A 24,421-nucleotide genomic window follows, 5' to 3' on the forward strand; every position below is an offset into this window, starting at 1 on the left:
TTACTTTACTAATTTATAAACATTGTTATATGTCTCTTCCGTGCATATAGCAGCATATTATATAAGTTGAGTTGTACACGCATAGTTAATTTTACTTCTCAATGCAAGAAAATGTCACACTGTGTTGTATAACATGATCATCTTTTCAAGTGCCTATGCACTACAATAATCCTATAGTTACAAGTATTGTAATATATCACTATGATACTATTTTTTATTTAATTTTTGCAAGAAAATGTCGCAATGTGTTGTATAACATGATCATCTTTTCAAGTGCCTATGCACTACAACAATCCTATAGTCACAAATGCTGTAATATACCTCTATGATACTATTGTTGATTTAAGTTTTGCTCCTAAACTTATGCGCATGCATAGCATGTATTTTTAACAGTGCATCCTTGTTATAGTGTAAGACACATATTAAGAACTACATGTACTGATTTTCTTTACCTATTGTGCATTCAGCCGCCGTTTGTTTTGTTGCAATATCGAGGTTGTAATATTTTGTACCATGTTCAATTAATTTTGTTGTACAGACATCATAACTACCTTTCCGACAGTATCCTAGCTAGACTGCTACAAATTATCAATAACATGAGAATATTAAACTCACCCCATGTACAGGTCCAAATGTGGTGCCTCTGGTTAATCATTGAAGAATGTTTACAGATATATCCGGTAAAAAGCACAATATTATTCCACATGCTTTAAAAAAAAACAACTCCAAAGTTGTCAAACAAGCGTGAATCGCACATGTCAACACAACTCTCATGCCTGTTACACTGACCTGATTAACTCACGTGAACATGCTTACGTCACCCGTCAATTACTTCTCTACGCGCTTGTAACCTATAGCCTGTTTCATTATTTGAGGTTACTATACATTTAAAATGTACTACGCCCATGTAAAAGTCCAATAACTAGGTCAAAAATCAACTGGACACCCCACCCCCCTTTCCAATTCCCTAAATAATTATACCTAGGAAAATGTATGTTACTTATCTTTCTTAGTAGATCTTATCTAACCATGTCATGTGAAAATTATGTTTATATGACAATATTGTTCTGTATACTCATATGTTGCAATTGTAACTTGAGTTAAATAAAGATATGTTCTGTTCTGTTCTGTTCTGGTCAGTGTTGCGGAGAAATAAACTCAATGAGTCCATCAGGGACGAAATACATACAAAACGGCATCACTGGGCTTCTGATCAACTTATTTTAAATATCATGAACATGATTTGATTCTAATTGCAATGATCAACTATACTATTAACAATAACTATAAAATAACAACGACATAACGACAACAAAACTTCAGTGCGTACAATATTTAACATTTTCATATGTGTTCCATTTAGTCCACAATACTAGCTCTTTTGAGTCTTGATTCAGATTTTGATTTCTGTTTTTTGTTTGGAGATTTCATAGTATTCGGAATTATTTCAGGAAAATGGTTTGATTCCGATGGGTCTGATCCGTGAACTAGCCATGTCATGACGTAATCCTTAGATGACATGTTCCTAGGCAACATGGGTGGCGGTTTCGTCGGGGGAATTTGATCTGGGATTCGCACGTTCGTGGATTTTCCCTCTTCCTTCGTTTGTGGACTAGAACTATTATTTGCTTGATGTGCGAACTGTAAATGCGTGTGTCTACGTGGGTAACGAATGTCTGTGCTAAAGGCTCCATATATTTCGTGTCTTTTGGTGTGTATTGGGCATGGCGCTGCACGGATTTCCGGTAAAACTTGCGATTGCTCCGTGACTGTCGTGTTTGCGCGCGCCACCGTTTCTACGACGGTGTCTCGAAAATTGCCTTCGTCTTCGGCATCCATGCTCCTGGAAAAACAAATATTTTACTGTAACAATTGTACAGATGATTTTTACTCAGCGATAATATTCGTGACCGCATCTTTGAGCATCCGGTTGAGGTAGGTCGCAAGGCATTTATACATATGTGTCTTGTTCTGTGAAAGCTGGTCATAATGCATGTGCGTAAAGTGTCGTCCCAGATTAGCCTGTGCAGTCCGCACAGGCTAATCAGGGACGATACTTTACGCTCAAATGGTATTTTTCCGTTTAAAGAAAGTCCCTTTTTACCGAAAATCTAGTTTAAGCGGAAAGTGTCGTCCCTGATTAGCCTGTGCGGACTGCACAGGCTAATCTGGGACGACACTTTCCGCACATGCATTATGCCCAGTTTTCTCAGAACAAGACACATATGAGCTGAGCCTCGCTCTGTAAAAAGGGGGGTTGATGAATGTACTTTACACATTGTTAAATTATATTTGCCATTGACTCGTATCCTGTGCGAAACCAAATATAAATAAATGTTAACCACCACTATACGAAACACAAATAATTTACCCTGTTTAATAACCTAAAAAAATACAAGTACTTTTTTAATTCAATCTATCTCTTAATAAACAAAATGTCATGGACAACGGACATTTACCTGTTGAAAATTAAATAGGCATGTCCACTTCAACCAATTCAGTAAATCCTAATATCGCAGTTGCTAGGAATATTTCCAACATGCTTTTGATGAATTGAGTGTCTGAACTTATGGTAGCCGTTTACAATATAGTTTGAAAACGAATCAATCAGTACCCATGCCGTTTCCATTCAAATGCTTTGCACATAGCGGTAAGAAACAAATCAGTGAGAACGAAACTATAACCATTTATGTAATATCAAGCAAAATAGTACGAAAATCTTCATGACCTGTTGGTACATAAATATGAACAAACATAAGTTCTTAAGCCCTTTTAGGTAACTTTAAGAAGGCGAGTGATTAACAAAATATATTAGGCGCACAGATTCAGCAAGTGAATCTGAGAATATGAAGTTTTCAACCTGTATAGAAACAAAAAAGGTCAACAATCAACGCAATGTTCACCCTAATACTCGATTGGTTTAATTGTGCTAAGGTTAGAAAGAAAAAGGTGTGATACGCTGCCATAACAATATGGTCAATAAAATTATGCACAATGACTGGCTTTAATGTAAGCTAAACAAAGACTTAATACAGAGAAATAGAGACCAACAATCAACAACAAGCGCGCATATAGCTTACGGTTTATGCCAGTTATTAAATCCTTTGATGATAAATCCAGGGCGTCGCTTTTTTATTGTAATAATCGGAAGTTTCAAAGAACGCTTTGATCTTTTATGTTGCACCGCTGATCGAATCGCGTTAAAGAGCTCTCTCGCAAGATCGTCCGATGCATCTTCAACATCATTGTCGTTAACATTTATTGTGTTACTATCCATTTAAAACGAATATTGTGCGTTAAAATTGTACATGCATCTTCACCAGAATATGCCACTATGTAATTCTCCTTGATGTTACTATGGAAAGCACTTCAAAAATATTAAGTGTATTATTTGGTTGTTTCCTTATGATATCAATGGTTAAATATGCCCACGTCAAAGAAAATTGCAATTTAGATATTCTAATTGTCCATAATACCACTTGTTATTGTAAATCATATACGTATAGTTTGGTCTTCTTAAAACCCGCTGCGTAATGCGTTTGCTGGGGCGTAGCGTTTGTTTGAAAACTGTTTACATCACTTACACTAATATTTAGATATTCTCAAAGCTCACAAACAAAGAGAAGTCGAGTGCCCATCATATTTATTTAACTGCAAAATATCTTATTTTGAACAGATTTTAGTGAAGCTTTGATGTAGCATTTTATCGTTGTTTTTAATCTTCAAAATTTTAAGATATGCTGGTTTATTATTATTATACTTCAAATGTATTTAAATTGTTATTAAATTCAAGTAATCAAAATTGTAAAGAAATTTACTACGGATCAAACAAAGGAATAAATAACCTTTGTTTAATATTGTGCGATATGCCATTTATAAATTCATCAACCGCATCATGTGACACACGTCTCGAGTCATCTCAAGTCTCACTGAAATATTCGTACGCACCAGATGGCATCATGAACATTTTTCAAACCCCTTAACATTATTGATTTACATGCAAGAGACCGAGCAAATGTTTGTTTTCGATTGTACTCATATAACAGTGTATTTCATTCCATCAACTAAACAGATAACTATATTTATCTATTAAATACTCGATATGAATTGCTCTTCAAAAATTGGACTTTCAGTTTAATTGCTCAATCAATTGAGATCGACATGTTAGGTAAATATGAGATATAATACTTAAGTATAAATGTGATGCTCCCTTATCGATTATCAGTGCCATCATAAATGTACTGATATGTGTCTTGTTCTGAGAAAATTGGGCTTAATGCACGTGCGTAAAGTGTCGTCCCAGATTAGCCTGTGCACAGGCTAATCAGGGACGACACTTTCCGCTTAAACTAGATTGCTATTAATGCTTGTGGGGTATGTTTGCTTTTGTTTACACAGATGAATATTCACAACATAAGAGTGTACCCACCTTGAAACACATTACTGCAACTATACTCGTGTTAAGATGTATAAGAAGTGTTTGCAGCCATGTTGGTCTGGTGAATATGAAACCATTGAATAATGTAACTCAACATTTGTAATTTATTATAATTGGTATATGTTTGTTTTTTAAACTTAAATCGCAATTGTATTAAGTATGTACATAATTGTATCTATGTTATTTTTAATTCTATACTCTGCGCTTTGGGTGAGGTACAACATGCATTTCAACCTCAAATGCTGTATATTGACCTTTTAAAGTCGTTGATCCCAGGGTTAAGCAGTGTAATGGTTAGTGCCGTGTTGTATCCCAGCTTTAAGCAGTGTAATGGTTAGTGCCGTGTTGTATCCCAGCTTTAAGCAGTGTAATGGTTAGTGCCGTGTTGTATCCCAGCTTCAAGCAGTGTAATGGTTAGTGCCGTGTTGTATCCCAGCTTTTAGCAGTGCAATGGTTAGTGCCGTGTTGTATATATTTCCCTGTTTTGTGTAGGATATTGGGCATTTCCCTTAATTAAAATGATGTTTACAATGATATATTCTATGATATGTTCATTATTCCTATATTTTTACCTGAAATGACCGTTGCAAAATACGCTTTAGATCAAAAACAGTGATGCTGGTATATAAGACGATAGGATATGCTGGTATATAAGACGATAGGATATGCTGGTATATAAGACAATAGGATATGCGGGAATATACGGGGATAGGATATGCTGGTATATAAGGCGATATGATATGCTGGTATATAAGACGATAGGATATGCTGATATATAAGACGATAGGATATGCTGGTATATAAGACGATAGGATATGCTGGTATATAAGACGATAGGATATGCTGGTATATAAGACGATAGGATATGCTGGTATATAAGGCGATAGGATATGCTGGTATATAAGGCGATAGGATATGCTGGTATATAAGACGATAGGATATGCTGGTATATAAGGCGATAGGATATGCTGGTATATAAGACGATAGGATATTCTGGTATATAAGACGATAGTATATGCTGGTATATAAGACGATAGGATATGCTGGTATATAATACGATATGATATGCTGGTAAAGTAGACGATAGGATATGCTGGTATATAAGACGATAGGATATGCTGGTATATAAGGCGATAGGATATGCTGGTATATAAGGCGATAGGATATGCTGGTATATAAGACGATAGGATATGCTGGTATATAAGGCGATAGGATATGCTGGTATATACGACGATAGGATATGCTGCTATATAAGACGATAGGATATGCTGGTATATAAGACGATAGGATATGCTGGTATATAAGACGATAGGATATGCTGGTATATAAGACGATAGGATATGCTGGTATATAAGACGATAGGATATGCTGGTATATAAGACGATAGGATATGCTGGTATATAAGACGATAGGATATGCTGGAATATAAGACGATAGGATATGCTGGTATATAAGACGATGGGATATGCTGGTATATAAGACGATAGGATAGAGACGATGAGGATTATTCTGTATTGTAAAAGTAGTAATGAAATATTTCACAGAACTACGGCAGTGTTTACAAAACCGTAAGTATCGTGACGCATCAGGGCCATTTTTTACTGAAATGCCACTGTTTGTACTTAATTTAATCCGAAGCTATAACACTCTTGTGTATTCTTATAAAGTTACATTTCTGTGTAATGGTATCCAAAAATCACTTTACGCAAAGTAGTTACATTATTAAGACGAATATACCGCCTGTATCTATGTATGGTTAGTCATGTGACCCCATTTCTTTCTATTTCAGTTTCGCTACGTCTCTGGATCACAAACAGACAACGTCGGGTATATTAATTCCAAATCACAATAATGACAGCTTTTATGGGAAAAGTATACGTATACTTAACCACGCTCTCTGAATAGAAATGATAGGTTTTCATGCTAATCGCATTTATCGCGGACATTGTTAATTGGCGAATTAATACGGGTTGAATGATAGGGGCAAGTTAACTGACATGGTATGAATAGAAGTAAATTAATTGAGGCTGCAATTTGTTCAGTTGACGTAAATTGGTATGCTTGCTTACAAATTATAATTGTTTTGCAGGTAATTGGGTAAATAGCAAACACTTTGTAGAGCTTGTTAATAAAATCCATTTGGAGTTATTGAATGAAGTATAATTTAACTTGAGGAAATTAGGCTCCAACAGCTAATAAGAGTAAAATTATTCTTTGTTATTTCTTTAAGACACCCCCCCCCACACACACATCTCCAAAAAGTTGTTTGGATGTAGGAAAATATAGTAATTATGAAACTAAATAAACATTTTCCAGATAACACTTTCTGTTTCCGTAAGCCAGCATTATACAATCAATGGAAATTCGTCAAAAGAATCACTTTTTAAATGAATAAAGCTGAGATCACTGCTTTAGAACGGTCCGGGCAAAGCACGTGGGCATAAATGGAGCTGACTGATAGAATGTATTGTCACGCATACGTTACTCCATATTCACAGATAAGGAGGGGAGTGTAAATTACACTGGTTAACAAATCAATTTGTAAATTTGTAAAAGATTAACTATGTCACGGCGGTTCACCTGGTATTAACACTGTGCATCTGCACTGTAGTAAAGCGACGGACCATCCGAAACATTACCGAGGTTGATAAGCTGAAAACACACACATCTCGATAAAGCCGACATGTTTAAAGCCTTTCTCTGGATAAACTGTTTAAAGATAGTATCTTCTGAACGAAAATCGCGTTCATGCGAAAAGTGTTTCCATGATTGGCATGTGCGGACTGAACCTATGATGGGACGATACTTTACACACATGCATTAAGCCCTATTTTCCCAAACTGCGGCTCGAATACATGTTGAAAGCATTTAAATGTCTATCGTGATATTGAAACCAAATAAGATTTTTTTCATTTAATCAATATAATGATTATAATATTCTTAATAACGTATTACTTTAAAACATGTTAGCATAGACTAAATAATAAACGTTTTTAATATTTTGTATATGAAGAAATAAGAATCATCACTATTTTGCTTGCGAAAGTTTTTTTTGTTTTTCAACCAGTAAAATTAAGATAAGATAATTTGATATATATGTCAATGCACTTGATATTTTATAGAATAATAACATTTACTATAAAATACATCGCCAGTTTTTGCTGAATCTCTGCTAATTTATTTTAAATTTCAAAAATGTTAAAAGCGCACTTTTTCTGTTTACTTGTATATTTTTTAACAATATATGTTTAAGAACTGCATATGTTTGCGTTGCATGAAAGGTCGATGTATATCTGTTTTATTAATCGCAAAACATTCGAGGTACGCCAGAATTTATATGTTTATATCCTATGTTTGGTAGAAACATGTATATATTTACATATCGCTCCATTGGTGCAAAAAGGAACCATGGGCCATCTAATTTCAATGCCACATGGTACCTTTTTGCACCCATGAGGCGATATTTTACAAAAAATACATATGGCTTTCACAATTTCCCAGTCAATTAAAGTATTGTTCCTTAAACTATCATAAGTAATGCTATAAGGAAGTATGTTGTATGCCATAGATTTTAAAATAGTAAACATAAAATGCATATTACACCTGTGTATTTGGGATGCGAGTTCGAAGTGTTTGGAGCGCCATCTGTGAGATCCGCTGTAAACGTCACCTCCTAATACGTTAACGTTGTCGTCCACATCGTTTAACGTCACGCTCCTGCTAAAACATTGTGTGATATCGTCAACAAACACGCGAACTGGGCGATGTGCTATTGCGTCCTTTAAATCGAGGCTTGAGTAACATTTCCCATGCATGTCTCGACGTCTATCCCCAGTCACGAAAGGAAACTGTGATTTCGACAAGGTTTTCTTTCGCTCTTTGTACTTGACATTATTAAGTTTTAAAGTAACTTTACTCGACTTAGCAACTCGATGCTTAAATGCTTCTAGCATGTCATCAGTGATCAGTATGTAATGATTCAAGTTATGTGTATCCTTCAGCTTCGGTGCTGCTCGGGAATCTCCGGTTCTAGCCGAAAGTGGTCTCCGGAACATCGGAACTCTCGGTAAATGAACGTGAAGATAGGATTTACTCATGGCGAATCAACCCCAAGTCCTGAATTCAGAAACTTGTCAAAAGTGATGTTTTTTTTAATGTATAGGTTTGATATATGTTATTGTCATCATATCATGCGCTTTTTAAAAACATGCCAACGATATGGACTTTTTATATCCAGAATTCCATTCTTCGTGTATGGCCTCCTTATAGAAAACAGGTTGACACTAACACTGACATAGAGATCTACTAAGATTTCTTAGCACAAAACAATTACAGTAAATCCTCATTAACAGCATGGTCTATTTCTCAATTAATCATACAGGTGCCATTTAACAAAATGTTTAGGTCAGGACTATTATTATAATCCTTTCGTAGATTAAGTCCCTGTCACGAAACACGTGTTGATATAGCATGTAATTGACCCAGGTGCTAATAACATATGAACATTTTTTAGTAATGTTTACTCAGCAATCTTCATAATCGCATTCGTAAATCGGGTCAATAAGTCCGGAAAAACTGTGTGTATCGCGCAAGTTCAACACGGTGGCATACATTTATTTTAAATTTATATGAATCCTTATTACCAATAGCGATGTTGATTAAAGCATCCTTTTGAACACAGCCGGTGAACGAGCGTATTTGTTAAACAAAGTAACCATTCAAATACCATACATCAACACAACGCAAAAAGCCACTTTCCCATTCTGGAATTCTGTAAACGCTTAATGCTAGTTTAAATTGCTGATAACTGCCACCAAAATTATGGCTTGCTTACGATTATTGCGATTAACATAATTTCATGTTCCAAGTCAACAAGCCCACTCTACAGTGTATCATGCGTCTTTGTTTTACAATGATTTCTACTATTTGCATAAGCGCTCAATGTTAACAGCGCAATCGTTACCAACCGTTTGGTCATTGATTATACTTGGCCCTACCTTTTATATTATCATGCGGAAAACAACGATTCCAAATGACCACAAAGATAATATATATAAAGCATTCATTAATTCTCTGCGCCGTAACTCAACAGGGACATTTCTATTTTTCAGATTTAAACATAGTCCATTGGTTCAATAATGCGCCGAGACGATATTTTCTCAATTTTCACCAACGACCAATTATCTTGGCCGGATGCCGGAAATGAATGTTTTTATGTTTCTTAGATAATCGCTCCTCCGAATGGACTAAAGTATTCCATGCGAAGTGATATTTATTCGCTCACAAGTACGGCAAAATATTGAACAACGTGCTATAAATGTCTCATATTTCAACTTGAATGTTTTCAAACTTCAAGTGTTTCAATACATGGGCCGAAAATGTAAACCACTTCGAAATGTCAATCCGTTTAAAAGAAAGTAATTTGGTTCAGATGTTATCGTGATTTTGAACCGTATATAATAAATATATCATTCACATAACAATCTTTATTTCGCTTCACCGCATATCAACCAAAGGTACAAATAGACGGGTAAGTGTGCTTTATGAAGTCAACAAAAACACTTCTTTAAATTAAGTAAGAATTTCTCATTTGATAATACATAACAATCAACATCCAGATTCTATTTAACACACAAGCATACAGACTAAAATGTTTTCTTAATTGCTTGTGTGCATATTTATTTATTTTAACTGCTTGAAAACGCTAACTGTCACCACCTATTAGCATTCAGACCCATAATTTCTTTTCGCGTTTACAAATGACATGTATATATGTCACCATATTCAATCAAGCCCACAACGGCTGATAATATCTTATTCCGCCTATTTCAAAGTTTGTGTTCAAGGGCCAAAACGACATTACACATGCCACAAACGTTGGTTTGAATAAGGCATTCAGAAAAAAAAGAATTAAAAAGCTATTAAAGCTCTCAGACAATATTTCTGAAGTCAGCGAAAAAATCATCGTGTCATCGATTTTTTTCACATAAATTTGTGCTATAATAGCATACGTTCAAGATTTGCTTATCTAAATCAATGTATACATCATTCATTTTTGTATTCCTTTTATTGCATATTGATTTGTCATAAGCACATTTTAAATCCGTCTTTTCATATGATTTCTGAAGCAGCATATGAATCGCTCATTACTAATTCGTATAAAAGTGCACTTAACATTTTAATTAACGCTAGTCCATTGCATCAATGTACTTCTTCTAGTTTAATATGTATGTCTATAAACACGATTCATGCATTCGCCGCATTGTTAATAAGACGTCCGCCAAATAAAAACTTTCATTGCACGAATACTTCTGTCTAAGATAAAAGCCCTGCAAAATAATAAGCATCCACAAACCATAATGCATCTATTTAAATGATTGAGTCTTATTAATCATCGATCATGATGAATTCAGAAAGAAACACTTCATTTTAAGCTTTTCATACACTCGATTTGACACATGCCGTGTCTAACTTTAATAAACAATGTAACTTATGACTCTAATCCGTTTAAAACCACCGACCGTTGATTAGCACGCACAACAAACAAATTCGAATTAAAACCTCATTCCAAATATTGACTTAACTGTCAGTAAAAATATCGATAGTTTTACCTATTCATAAATCGAAAAGCAATTAAATACTGGACTGCTATATTTGTACTTAATAACCTTAATCTCATTAACAAAACAACATGCACAATGTCTAGCAGGTATTTATTTCGTCAACGTTAACTAATCTTAGGTTAAATTCAAAATATTTCAAATATAAGTGCAACAATCGTTTATAATAACTTATCTGTATTCAATAATATTGATAATTAGCAATCATTTGCAATAAAGGTCACAGTAAGAGAATCGAGTTCCTAATTGTTGACACATTATACTATTGATCAAGTATTTTACTTGTAGCTTAAAAGCTATCAAATTACCAAGTGCAAAATTGCATATTTATGCATAAGTGCGTCTGTTTTCATAGCCATTTTTGTCAGCTCTGACAGTTAACTTACTGATTAACATGAACGGGCCTTTTTTTGCAGACTTGTGCATATGTTGATGCATGTGTTCGACTGTTTCAGCATGGCAGATTTAATGACGAAACAAACAAGGTATCGAAACAGAAAGGGCAAATGTTGGACCCAAACTGGAATCGAGCGCAAACCACAAAACATTTATTCATCATTTAGCGTCTACAATACTTGACAATTGTTCAAGTAAAATAGTTTCTGTATTTCTAGCAGAGGACCATGTGTTGTGCTATTTTTGCGTCAGATATCTTCTTTGATACCTTTAAATTAAATTGTTACGCCTATACAATTTTTGTCTTACCGATTATTAAAATCTAAACATTTAGGACCATGTATCGAACGTGGGTGAACGTTTCAGTAAAGCCAATTATTTCATACATAAATATGTACTTTTTATCTTGAATCTTTGTTCATTATGTGTTTTATTCAAGTGACTAATCGGGTGTATTCAACAGTTTCATTGAACAAAATACACTCAATTGAAACACTCATACCATAGATAAGCATTGCATATACTGATTTTTTTATCATTTTACCCAGACTTTTGTCAATAATTGTTGTTCTGGTTGATGAAGAGGTGGAATATGATTAACTAGGCAATGCATCTGAAAATGAATGCCATGTATCTATTAGACCTTTTAGTTACAGCGCATATGAATACATAAATGTAGTATAAATATTATCGATAGGTAGTTTCAAATATTAGACTTCTGAAATGCAGCCTCAAAGGTTGAGTCTAAAATCAATGACCAACATCAACAACATTTTTAAGGATTGCGCTTTTTATGCTGCTTTTTATTGTAAATACAATGAAACAATTAAAAAATGTATTGATGAACAAAGAATGGAACTGTAAAGCTGTGCTATAAATCCACTTAAAGGCAAGACACGTGCCCAGTGCGTCAGTCAGGTGTGCCGCCATTGTGCGGATAATCTCTCTTCGGTCACAGCGCATTTTGTGAATGGATGTATAGGTTTATTACAACTCTTGATCTATTATTATATGCTGTGCGTTTCATTGCCTAATGTAATTAAGTTTTGATAAGAGGTTTAATAAAAATATTAGTTTATAGAATATTAAATAACCTGTTTGCTATTGATATTGGCCTCGCTATGGGTAAACGGGGCATAATGTATGTGCGTAAAGCGTCGGCCCAGATAAGCCTGTACAGTCCGCAAAGGCTTATCAGGGGTGATTCTTATTGCCTGGACTGGAATTTCGTTAAGGAGAGACTTTCTTTAAACAAAAAAGTCCATACAGCGGAAAGTGTCGGCTCTGATTAGCATGTGCGGACTGCACAGACTGACAATTTCCGCACATGCATTAAGTCCTGTTTTATTTTCAAACTAAGGCTAATATATCTGAAAGGGTCATAGAAAGGGGTGTGGCTCAAGTCAACGAATTCATTTCAAATTTATTTTAATTATATTCACTTTGACCAGTTTACTTGAATCATCCTATTGTTCCAAACCGCATCATTTCGCACATGTACAATATCCGCGATATGCTCTTCGAGAAACGAGATTAGTTAGAAGGCCTGTCCTTCTTTTCCAGATAACGTACACAGGTGGTTAGCGTGTGGCTATGATAATAATTAGTGAAAAGATCATTTTGAATGATAAATAATCATATTATAACGAAAAATCAACTTTTTCAAAGCAAAATTCACTATCAAATATATATGTAAAAAGGTATTCAACTAAAAATCAACCGAAAACGGGGTGCATCGCTTTGAACAGCCATAACTTCATCAATTGTTCAGCGATTTTAATGAACCCGGTCTTATTCAACATATAAATAAATGTCACTTCTTTAAGAAATAAAACGATACACATATAACACATACAAATTACTTATTGTGATATGGAAGCAGAATAACATATGCTGAAGATATATGTGCATGTCAATGAGATTTAAAGATCCAATTTTGAATTGGTAGTATAAACTCTCAGGTAAATTAAACTTTAAGATCAAACAATCCCTTATAGAGACATACACATCAATAATTTCTGATATCTATTGTCAATAACGACACATGTGGGTATAATTATTATCTCGCATATTTATATAGCAGATTGATATCTATTTACAATGAAATAGAAATTCTATATTCGCGGAGATTAGTTTAGTTTATGGAATGAAAAACATTGATATGTAAGTTCAATTGAATATATACCTCTCTTGGATTGTTTGCAGTTTGGTATAATCCATTTATTTAAGTGCTTCGACACATGTTAATGACGCAACCTGGAGTGAAAAAAATTGCGATATAACAATTTTCACCGATGTGTATAACATAATGTTGTTGCAGATAAGTTGGATGTGGATTGGATTACACATGTGTTGATGAGCAACCAGCGAAGTACAACAGCAATAAAGGGGAAACGCAAAACGCGCCATTTCATTTGAACAATTTCGTATATGCCGTTGAACACAAGTTTCATTACATCTACCATTTTAATAAATGTGTGGTAAAATAAGTATACACCAGCATATGTTTAATGTCTAAGGAATGACAAAAATGCTGACATTCGTATCTTCATCCGACCGACGATTAAAACCTTATGGTTTAAATTGATAAAGTAATAATTTGCATAAAACTCTTTTTAAAGAGACTCTGTTGCACGAAGCTACGCAACTTAAGACACACGTTTGCTTTCCGAATATTATGACGACTAAATATTATTATGATTAACAATAACAAATCGTCGAAAAATCAATAAAAAAATCAAAATTGTAAAACGTTTCATGTATGAAGTCTTTTGAAACCAAAAGAAAACAGCTTCAAATAGCATTAATATTCTTTAAGGACATTTCATAAGACAAGCATGAGAATTTCAAAAGTTTAATTATCTCTTGAAGCTACACTTGAACGTTTAACATACAAAATAAAAGCTCAATAATTAATGAAGACAGATTGATCGTTTAAGAAATGAAAAGTGATAAAATAATCTTTCAAAAATGGAATAGAAGTTAATGATCATTCCAATTTGCTTTACAAAACAACAATCGTTTACAAATGGAAAAAATGCGAAATTTAAAAAAAAATGATTCCAGCCGAAATTGATGTTCAAGCAATGGATTCGGAGTCTGGTACAGACATGCGTGCTATTGAGCTGCTTAATGCAATTAAATCGGCGGTTCAACAAAAAAGGTCAAAACGTTCTTTCAAGCTGCCAAATATTAAAATAAACAAGCATCGCCCTAGATTGATCATCAAGGGAAATAACAACTGGCATCAGCAGTAAGTTATAGTCAAGTTGTTTTGTGCATTAAAGCTGATATGGTGATCGTAAATATTCAACTTGCAGTTCGATTAAATATCTCTTCAAAACTATTTGAGCTGCAGTTGTCGTCAACCATTGTTTTCACTTGCTATGTCTGTTTCTTAAAATTAAGTGTGAGCCCGCGAACTGTTAATGTAAGTAATTTGTTCTTGATAACCCTGAGTATTCTTTTGTTAGAAGCCTTTTCAGTTATTGAAAGAGCGGGTAAACCTTTGTGACAAAAAAGTGAATTTCAAACCCGTTTTCTTGGTTCTTACTAGCGTAAACGTCTTTGTCTTACGGCCCTCGACTCCAGTGTATATACAGCCTGACTAGGGTTTCTTCTTCATTGAACATCAATACATATTACAGTTCTTCAATTAGCGATATTAAACCGTATATTATGTGAAATGTGAAACACGTGCAGTGAAGGATATTATTTGTGATATGTTATGCTTGTTCCTTAAATTATTTTGATTTTAACAACGTTTTATCATAAAGGGTTGTGTGTTATTCTAATGTTACCTGTCATGAGTAAGTCAAATATGAGGACAGAGATCGATAATCAATTAGAATCGCTAAGAATTGCACAAAGGGAAGCATAACTCGGACCGAGGACGCCTTAATGGAATGGGAGGTGATAAAGAAACTTATAAAAGAACAAGATAAGTTTCTGGCAAAGCTTGCCACTAAGCAGGACACACGAAAGGTAGTTCTACGGCTTACCCGTCGACTGGGGAGGTTAAAGTGAAAGCATCTGTCTCCTTGTGATCCTAGTTAGAATAAAGGGACAATCATAGCCACCTTCAGGAAATGACTCTATCTGACGTAGAGACAGTGTCGTTTGTTCTGGATTTACTTGATGATCCTGCATGGCTTAAAGTTTTATGTAGACTCAAAGAGATTCTGAACAAGCCTGACCGATCGTTAAAAGCGCTTCAAAATCCGTTTGGAAATTGTTAAACGGTTTCCCTGTTATTGAAACGTTTCTTTGCATAAGGTAAAGAACGGTAGGATCTAGTAACCAAGTCAAGAAATCTCTTAGAAATATTATCGGAAAATTCTAGATTACACTCTTCGCCTGTAGAAGACAAACATTCTCTTTTAAACGATAGTCTGACTGAAGCAGTTACACAATAGAGTTTCGTCGTATATTATTCAGCATAAAAACTGAAAAATATGAACTAACATGTTGTGGCTACATACAGAGATGTTTGCTGTGTGGAGTAGAACCTGTAGAACCTATGACCTAACAAAACGCTGCTAAATTATTTACAAGGTTGTGGAAAAGGTCTTACGTAGACTTGAAGCATGTGGTATCTCTTCTCCAAAATACAAACCGAGAAGTAGAATTTGTTTCTCTCTGGTAGCAAACATCAATGGGAACCCTGTGCGTAAAAAGACGGACTGTTCTCAAGTCGAAAAGAAAGACAATAGTTGTTGCATTAGATGGACCGTTTTATACGTGGATCATTATTCGTGAAAGGCTACAAATAAATATAACAATGAATGGGTTTCTAGTGACATGCTTAACCGACACTTTGGCGCTGGTGCTCACCATCACAAAAGTTTCACTACTGTGAACTCAGTTGCGTTCAATTGCAAGTTCAGGCAGTTCAGTTCAGGAAACGCGTCATAATTTTCTCTTATTTCTGACTTCGAACACCAAGTTGACATTGAGAAGACAACCTTATAGGCAGGGAGACAAGTTCTAAAATACCCCATATGCGAGGTTGCAGAGAAAAAGAAACTGGTCCCTGGAGTTGTCGGAGGTGACGTTCTTCACTCGTTGAAGACACACGAAGTTGGAATTATCAAGACCTTAGAATTCTAGACAAGAATTCCATGCAGATGAAGTACAAGCGTTTTCAAGATTGGTGGTTAAGACTAAAAAATTTGATGTTAGAATGAAGGAAAGTCAGTAAGAAAGCTAAATAAAACGTTTTAGACCCATTGAAAAGAACAAGCAGTCCTTGCAAGTATTGAACGACATGATGCGTTTGCCAGAAACTTCCCACAAGACATCGTTGTAGATTCGAGTTTTGTAAACGTCGTTGAAACATGTGTGGTCCAATGAAACAATTGTGATCCAGGAAACGCGTCATAATTTCCTCTTAGTTTCTGACTTTGAACCACAAGTGGACATCGAGAGAACAACCATATAGGCAGAGATACAAGTTCTCAAAGACTCCATATGCGTGGTTGCAGAGAGAAAGAAACTGGTCCTTGGAGTCGTCCGAAGTGACTTTCTTACCTTGTTGAAGACACACGAGTTATCAAGACCTTTAAAAAGAAAGTCCTAGTAGGAATAGTTGAGAATATACAAAAACGCTACACCTTCAGTGTGTTAGAATATGAAGTTTATGAAAATACCGTATTAGTTATTGCGCATGAAGTCAGACTGAGTGATGACCCACCGATTAGGGCACTGTATTGTGTGCGAAAACTGCAAATTCTTCATATCCCTTGTCAGAGATAAAAAAAATGTGTTAAAAATTTTAAAAGATGTGTAGTGTCGAACCCGGCTCGAGGCCGATTACTTAGATTAAAATGTCTAGAAAAATCACGACGAGACACCATTGAAAGTTCCACAATTTAATAAGCGCACTCTACATTTCATATCGGGGGATGCCACTATAACAATAATCCTTGTAATAGTATAACAGAATTACTTCCCCTAGTAGTCCTTTTGGTCTTTTAATTCGTCCGCTACTTTCATGCGGATGTCGAACAAGATATTTGAAGATCAGAATTTTCAAACATTGTATTTATACATATCTTGCTTATATTCGTATTACAGCACGCAAGTCGAGAAGCGGTAGAACGACCGACTTAGACTCGGACCTGGCTTAAATATTATATATATATAAAAATACATAAAATTTCATATGAAATACTGTAAAAAGATAATTTTTTATTTTAATTTATCTTTCTATATAAGACTTTAGAAAAAAAACACTGTGTAAATCCCTTCTATAAAGGTATGAGCTGTGCTTTTCAGGTCCCAACATTTGTGTGTTTTTTTTATACATAAGCAAGTTATAAAAATGGGTTGAACCAAGATCATGTCGACAATAAATTAATGAAAGAAGAAAACCAGCTTAATAAAAATAACGTCTCGTGATTTTGATAATAATTGACTGTACACGTTCAATACTGTGTTTTATGAGAAAAGGGACATTAAAACAGCAGTTTTCTCAATGGTTAAGTAAGTTAAGAACAGACTTCTGAAACGTTTTCCTTGAACACTAAGTAAGTTGTTTATTTCGACTTCTAACGTCTTTGGACATAAACCGAGTGAAGAACCAAAACCCTCGAGCCGAATGGGCAAATTCTATTGAAGGAATAGAATATATATATATATATATATATATATATATATATATATATATATATATATATATATATATATATATATATATATATATATATATATATATATATATATATATATATATATATATATATATCGTGGCTTACTCGTGCTTGGAAAATATCCATATTGTTGTAAGCCATTTTGTCAGTCAACGTTCATGCATGCCCGCCCCGTGTACGCATGCTCTCATGTACAAGTTTAAAGTTTACGTTTGAATTTTAAAGAATTACAAACAATCTTACGTTTGTCAGAATACGTTTTTGTAATCAAACCCCTTTATAACGACCCTTTCTGTGATCGTATGATGCAAAGGATGCTATTTTTTTAAACCATTTATTTGGATCTAATTAATGATATTACTCGATCTAGAAAAACGGATCTTAATGCATGTGCATAAAGTGTCGTGATATATCAGCCTTAACAGCCCGCACTAACATTGGACGACTGATAAATCTTTAATGGAGTTTACGTCGAAAAAAAGTATCTTTTAAACGAAAATCCAGTCTAGGCGGAAAGTGTCGTCCCTGATTAGCTTGTGCGGACAGCTCAGACTAATATAGGGCGATACTTTTCGTACATGCATTAAGTCCGGTATTCCCAGAGAGAGACTCATGCTATATGTGTCGTGTTCTGAGAAAATTGGGCTTAATGCATGTGCGTCAAGTGTCGTCCCAGATTAGCCTGTGCAGTCCGCACAGGCTAATCAGGGACGACACTTTCCGCTTAAACTAGATTTTCGGTAAAAAGGGACTTCTTTTAAACGGAAAATACCATTTAAGCGGAAAGCGTCGTCCCTGATTAGCCTGTGCGGACTGCACAGGCTAATCTGGGACGACACTTTACGCACATGCATTATGACCAGCTTTCACAGAACAAGACACATATCAATACCACTGATTTGGATCTAATGAGGGACATATTTGAATACAATCGAAATGGATATCGGTTGAATCGGTGACCTTTTTTTAGCCCAAATCTACTGTTCCGTGACATGCACTGTTTTATATATTGATTATGATCTCTATTACTAGTCTTTGACTAGTCCGATCAATCAATTCTATAATTCATTAATCAATTAGGCTAACCACTTTTGATAAGGATTGACGGAATTAATTATAAACTGATTTTTCCTATTGTCATTCGCTATATGTTATAGGTAAGTGCACGATGTTTATCATATAAAGAGATTAATGTGCATTAAAAGGCGTTTAATTTAAGCTGTGTATATTGCAATAATCCTGTTGAAGTATTTTGAGTCTTGTATATATCGATATTTATGTGTAGAAATATGATGAGTTTTAATTATAATGATCGGGTTGAACTAGTTAACATGTGTGTTATAATGTCTTTTTACTATCGTATAGAAGAATACGTATATAATATCCTTAGTCCTGAATAGGGACGGTGCTATGGGGGCTATTACTAACGTATAAACTGACGCATGCAATTCTTATGAAATGGATAACAGAATAAGTTATGACTTCGGGAGTGCGAAAGTAAAAGTTAAAATATTGTATAATTGTCAATGGTGTGAAACATTTGTGCAATTACTTTGACATCAAACTAGTTGACGGTTCTAGTGTTCTCAATAGAGCCACTTTCTGTGAAAACTGGGATTAATTTATGTGCGTTATTTCTTAACTTGCTAATCATGAACGACACTTTTGCTTTTATGGAATTTTGTAAGGAAGTCCTTTCAAAACTAAAATACTGTCTATGCGGCAAGTGCCGTCCCTGATTAGCCTGTGTAGTCCGCACATGATGGGACGACACTTTACCCGCATGCATTAAGTCCGGTTTTCCCAGAAGGCGGCTTAATAGGACATTGGAATTGATTATTTGAAGGAACCATAAGGGTCTGTTTAAACCGATTACTTTATATACTTTGATCGATTTGTTTAATTGATTTCGATTTCTTCCGCAACTATTCAATGAGCGTCCCACGGTTTTGGGATTCCCTCTGTAATCACAAAGGTCGGATATATCACGTGACAGCAGAACATGCCTTCACGAAGACAACTCTAGATATGAAACGAATAAAAAGGTACTTAGTCGTAAAACACAGTAAGTCAATATGTCACAATCATGTTAACCCAGTTATGCCTAGCGTCTAGAAAAAAAGGCCTTGGCAAACAGCGGCGTCTCATCTGGGTCTGCGCTGTTTGCTTAAAGGAATTTCTGTAAGAAATATTCTAAAAATAGAAATAAATATACCAGACATCCCTAATTTTGGAAATTAATAGATCCAATTTAAAAGGATGGGAGTGTCAACTCGGCATAAATGGGTTAATCTTTAACGCAATAATACTAAAACTATAAGTCGTGATGCCAGTTTTGGTCTCCGTTATAACTCATGTTTTAAGAAAATCGTTGATCCACCTTTATTTAATTACTTTTCCGTATCACATCTAGTTTAATTCGACAAATTTAATGTAAAGTATCTTTTTTGAAGATACTTGTTGATGCTATGAACCACTCGTGTGTCGTTTTATTTGATGTTTTTTATTCTGATTCGTCTTTTTTTCAACAAACTGTTTCAGTTTTCACCGAATGATTCGGTACTAGAATGGCCATCGTGAAAATAAATACTTTAAACCATTTAACTCATATAAATTAATGCAACAAATAATTTATGAAAAAAATAACGACTTTTGGTTCACACTTAAAACAAACGTGTGCATAATGTGCAATCCCATCGTTGCCGGATAAATTATAAAAAGAGACAATTTAATCAAATTGGAATGGTAGCACCGTTTTGACCTATTAACGTTTTGACCTAAGTAATCCATTAACAGTTTCCAATGCAGCATTGGGCGATAGGTCATATATTAGTTCTTTTTGAATGCTTTGAGCTTTTATGAGTACATACGAGTCGCGTTCTGAGAAAACTGAGCATAATGCATGTGCGTAAAGTGTCGTCCCAGATTAGCCTGTGCAGTCCGCACAGGCTAATCTGGGACGACACTTTCCGCCTAAATTTGATTGTCGCTAAGAAGAGACTTCATTAAAAAAGAAAAATGTCATAAAAGCGGAAAGTGTCGTCCCTGATTAGCCTGTGCGCACTGCACAGGCTAATCTGAGACGACACTTTAAGCCCATGCATTATGCCCAATTTTCTTAGAACGCGACACATACGTACAGCTCACGTATACGTACGTATACGTATCCTGAGGGTCAATAGCTGGCAGTTGGATTATTGTATCTAGGTCATATATAGAAACACTCTGATGTGTACATAAGGAACAAATGCAATCTACTGGTAGTGGCCTGTGGTCAACTTTAAACTACTTTCTGTTTAGTGGATGTTGTCAGTCGGTTCAGTTATCCATTGAACCAAACTTAATAACATGCTCTTCTCATACTTCAGGTATTATTGATTGTTCAAGTACTTTGTTTCTTCATTTCTTTTTTTAATAAGTTAATCTTATATTCCACGTCCTCTGTGCCTTCGATATGTGTTTTACGTCCTTCTAAATACAAACTATAAAATGATTTAAGTAAAGCAAATTCGTGCACGAAACATTTGATATTTCTCTTCAGATAAACACATACGACTGTTCTGTTTAATTTACTTTTGAAACTCTTGAATTTAAAGCATGCAGTCATTAACCTTGGATCTTTGTCAAGTATTTGGCGTTACCGCCGTTCATACATCGAGAATAAGTATTGTATGTATAAACTAAATTTCACTTCTCCTTTCTAAAAAATCTTTAAATCGTTAATTAATCGTTCACAATCTTTTACCAAACCTTTGTGTAGCGCCGGGAGATTTTGCATGTTCTGTTCAAAGATTTGAAGTGGTGAAGTCAAAAGTAAACTTTAATAGGCACTTCAAAAAATATCTAAACGAAATGAATGTAAATTGGCGATCTAATTGAAAACATAATATCTCGATAATTGTTTACACAGTAACTGCTAAAAAACGAGACAAAAAAGTAGTAATTGTTTAATCATACTAGTGTGTGTCCAGAAAGGAATAAGGAGCACATAATAGTGTCTATACATGGATTCGGATGTTGAAATAGACTGGTAGGTGTATAGAAATGGTATACATTCTTTATGTTTTTAATGGTTTGGTCATATTATCAAAGTGTTATCAACGTTTATCGTATAAAAATATGCGAGCCTTGCTCTGGGAAAACGGGGCTTAAATCAAAAGAGTAAAATATATTCCCGGATTAGCCTGTGCAATGAGTAAAATATAGTCCCGGATTAGCCTGTGCAATGAGTAAAATATAGTCCCGGATTAGCCTGTGCACAGAGCGTATATTTATCATCTAGAGTACGTGGCCTGTGCAATTTGCATTTATTGTAATATTCGTTTAAAGGAAATCTGTTCTCAGCAAAAATCTAGTTTAGACGGAAATTGTCGTCCCTGATATGCCTATGCATACAACACAGGCTAATCTTGGACGACACTTTCAGCACATGCAATAAGCCCCGTTTTCTCAGAGCGGAGCAGGTTTCATAACAATTTTATGTAATTTATAAACATATGGAATGATAATGACATTTAAACAAAACTGTACATGCTACAGATAACTATAACTGTAAAAAATACTAAAACACTGTCTAGCGGATATGATTAAATAAAAAGTATGTAGGTTTTTTCGGAGAGGGGATCACGAGAGTCATATTTTTTGTAAATTTGAAATCTTTTGTCATTCGTTTCAAACATCAGTTATCTTTACCACACATTCGAATCCATATTGGTTCAGTTAACATGCTCATGAGTAATACATGCACATATATTTTAATTGAGTGTCTGTATTTTAAATGGCCCGTTTGACAAAATTTAATCTCTTGCATACACAATTTGATTTAACTCGATCTATTTTTATATAGGATTATCAAATATAAACATCGAAAATGCTCGATTGTTTTCGGTAAGCTTCGGAAGAATGTGTCAATCAGTTCTGTTGACAAAATATGGTGAATGTATTTTTTTAAGCGAATTGTACTTTATTTTTTTATTATTTGTTAATTTTATTTAAAAAAAAATCTAATATACGAATCGAAATATAATATACAATGTATATCACTATCTCATGCGATACATAACAAACGCACAGGGTGATTATTATCAAACGAAAATGAACCAAGTTCCATACAGATCGGAAAATAAATGTGGTCTCTAGAATGTTAATTAAAATAAAGGTTAAATGCTGGAACGCAAATGAAGGAGTTCAACATTGCGTATTTAAAATACATGACATAATAATGTAGTATGCTGGGATTTAGCATTCTATTTTCGTAAAACAAACTTAATCAAAATAACTTCGGCCGAAAGAAAGATACTCTTTAATGTATTTTTCTCTATTTTAAAACAAACGAACTTATAGGGATATTGAAATACACCGCTTAGCAGTTATTATGTTTGGGTGTTAATGTGTTTTAATATGTTGTAATTGTGGGATCTTTCAACCAAAATCGGGAACTAAATTGCTAAGTTTTAAATTAAGGACACTTCCTGCGACATCAGACGCTATAAGATGGGGACATGTTGTAACTTACAATATCAATACTATCATTCATCCGTTACAGTATTATTAACGTAAACGATTTATATTTTCAGGAGCATGTATTCAGAAGACGAGGGCAATTTTCCAGACAACATCATAGAAACAGTTGCGCGCGCAAACACGATCGCCACAGATCATGCGCAAGTCTTACCGGAAATCCGTGCGGCGCCATGTCAAATCTACACCAAACGACAGGAAAATGGCAGAGCTTTAAACACAGACATTCCTTCCCCTCGACGACAAAAACATTCGCAGTTAACACATCAAGCAAATAACACATCTAGTCAACAAACGCAAGGAGATGATAAGACTATTAATGTGAGACTACCAGAACAATTTTCGACCAAACCGCCGCCGATATTGCCTAAAAAAATGTCGTCAAAGGAGTTTGTTAAGACATGGCTAGTTCACGGATCTGATCCACAGGGAAACAATCATTTCCCGGAAATAATCCCGAATCCTATTAAGACTAGGAAAAGTAAATCAAAATCAAAATCCAGAATTGCTAAAGCCAGTATTGTGGACTAAGAAGTAACAGTCTTGTTGCGTACTGTATATTGCTTTAATCTAGACGCAATTGAGGAATTGTCTATATATGTTATTTATCTTTTATCAGTTGATTAGTGAAAAAAAAATGCACATTTTACTCCAGGCAATTCTTTTCGGGGGGGGGGGAGGTTAATTATAATAGCCGCTTTGTCCGTTCGCACGTCTCGTTTTCTTGTCCAACCTTTCTCCAATAAACCATTAGCCAGTACCTGAAGAGACTGTATGGAAAGATTAATAACAAAGAG

General features: G+C 34.8%; 2 protein-coding genes across 3 annotated transcripts; one reads left to right on the forward strand and one right to left on the reverse strand.

The window, feature by feature from the left end:
• Positions 1-397: 397 nt before the first annotated feature.
• On the reverse strand, positions 398-9,202 carry LOC127874493 (uncharacterized). The gene is made up of 2 exons (XM_052418853.1): positions 8,042-9,202; positions 398-1,843 (listed from the first exon to the last, which is right to left on the reverse strand). The coding sequence occupies exons 1-2, from the start codon at positions 8,533-8,535 to the stop codon at positions 1,360-1,362; spliced, it is 978 nt and encodes a 325-aa protein (XP_052274813.1). The 5' UTR covers positions 8,536-9,202; the 3' UTR covers positions 398-1,359.
• Positions 9,203-13,645: 4,443 nt separating this feature from the next.
• LOC127874494 (uncharacterized) lies at positions 13,646-24,271 on the forward strand. Of its 2 annotated transcripts, none has more exons than XM_052418854.1 (2): positions 13,646-14,707; positions 23,681-24,271. In XM_052418854.1, the coding sequence occupies exons 1-2, from the start codon at positions 14,511-14,513 to the stop codon at positions 24,153-24,155; spliced, it is 672 nt and encodes a 223-aa protein (XP_052274814.1). In that variant the 5' UTR covers positions 13,646-14,510; the 3' UTR covers positions 24,156-24,271. The 2 variants fall into 2 exon arrangements, with proteins under 2 accessions (XP_052274814.1, XP_052274815.1); XM_052418855.1 differs by lacking the exon at positions 13,646-14,707 and adding an exon at positions 21,968-22,134.
• Positions 24,272-24,421: the final 150 nt, after the last annotated feature.

The sequence above is a fragment of the Dreissena polymorpha genome, chromosome 3, assembly GCF_020536995.1.
Source record: "Dreissena polymorpha isolate Duluth1 chromosome 3, UMN_Dpol_1.0, whole genome shotgun sequence".
Lineage (NCBI taxonomy): Eukaryota > Metazoa > Mollusca > Bivalvia > Myida > Dreissenidae > Dreissena > Dreissena polymorpha.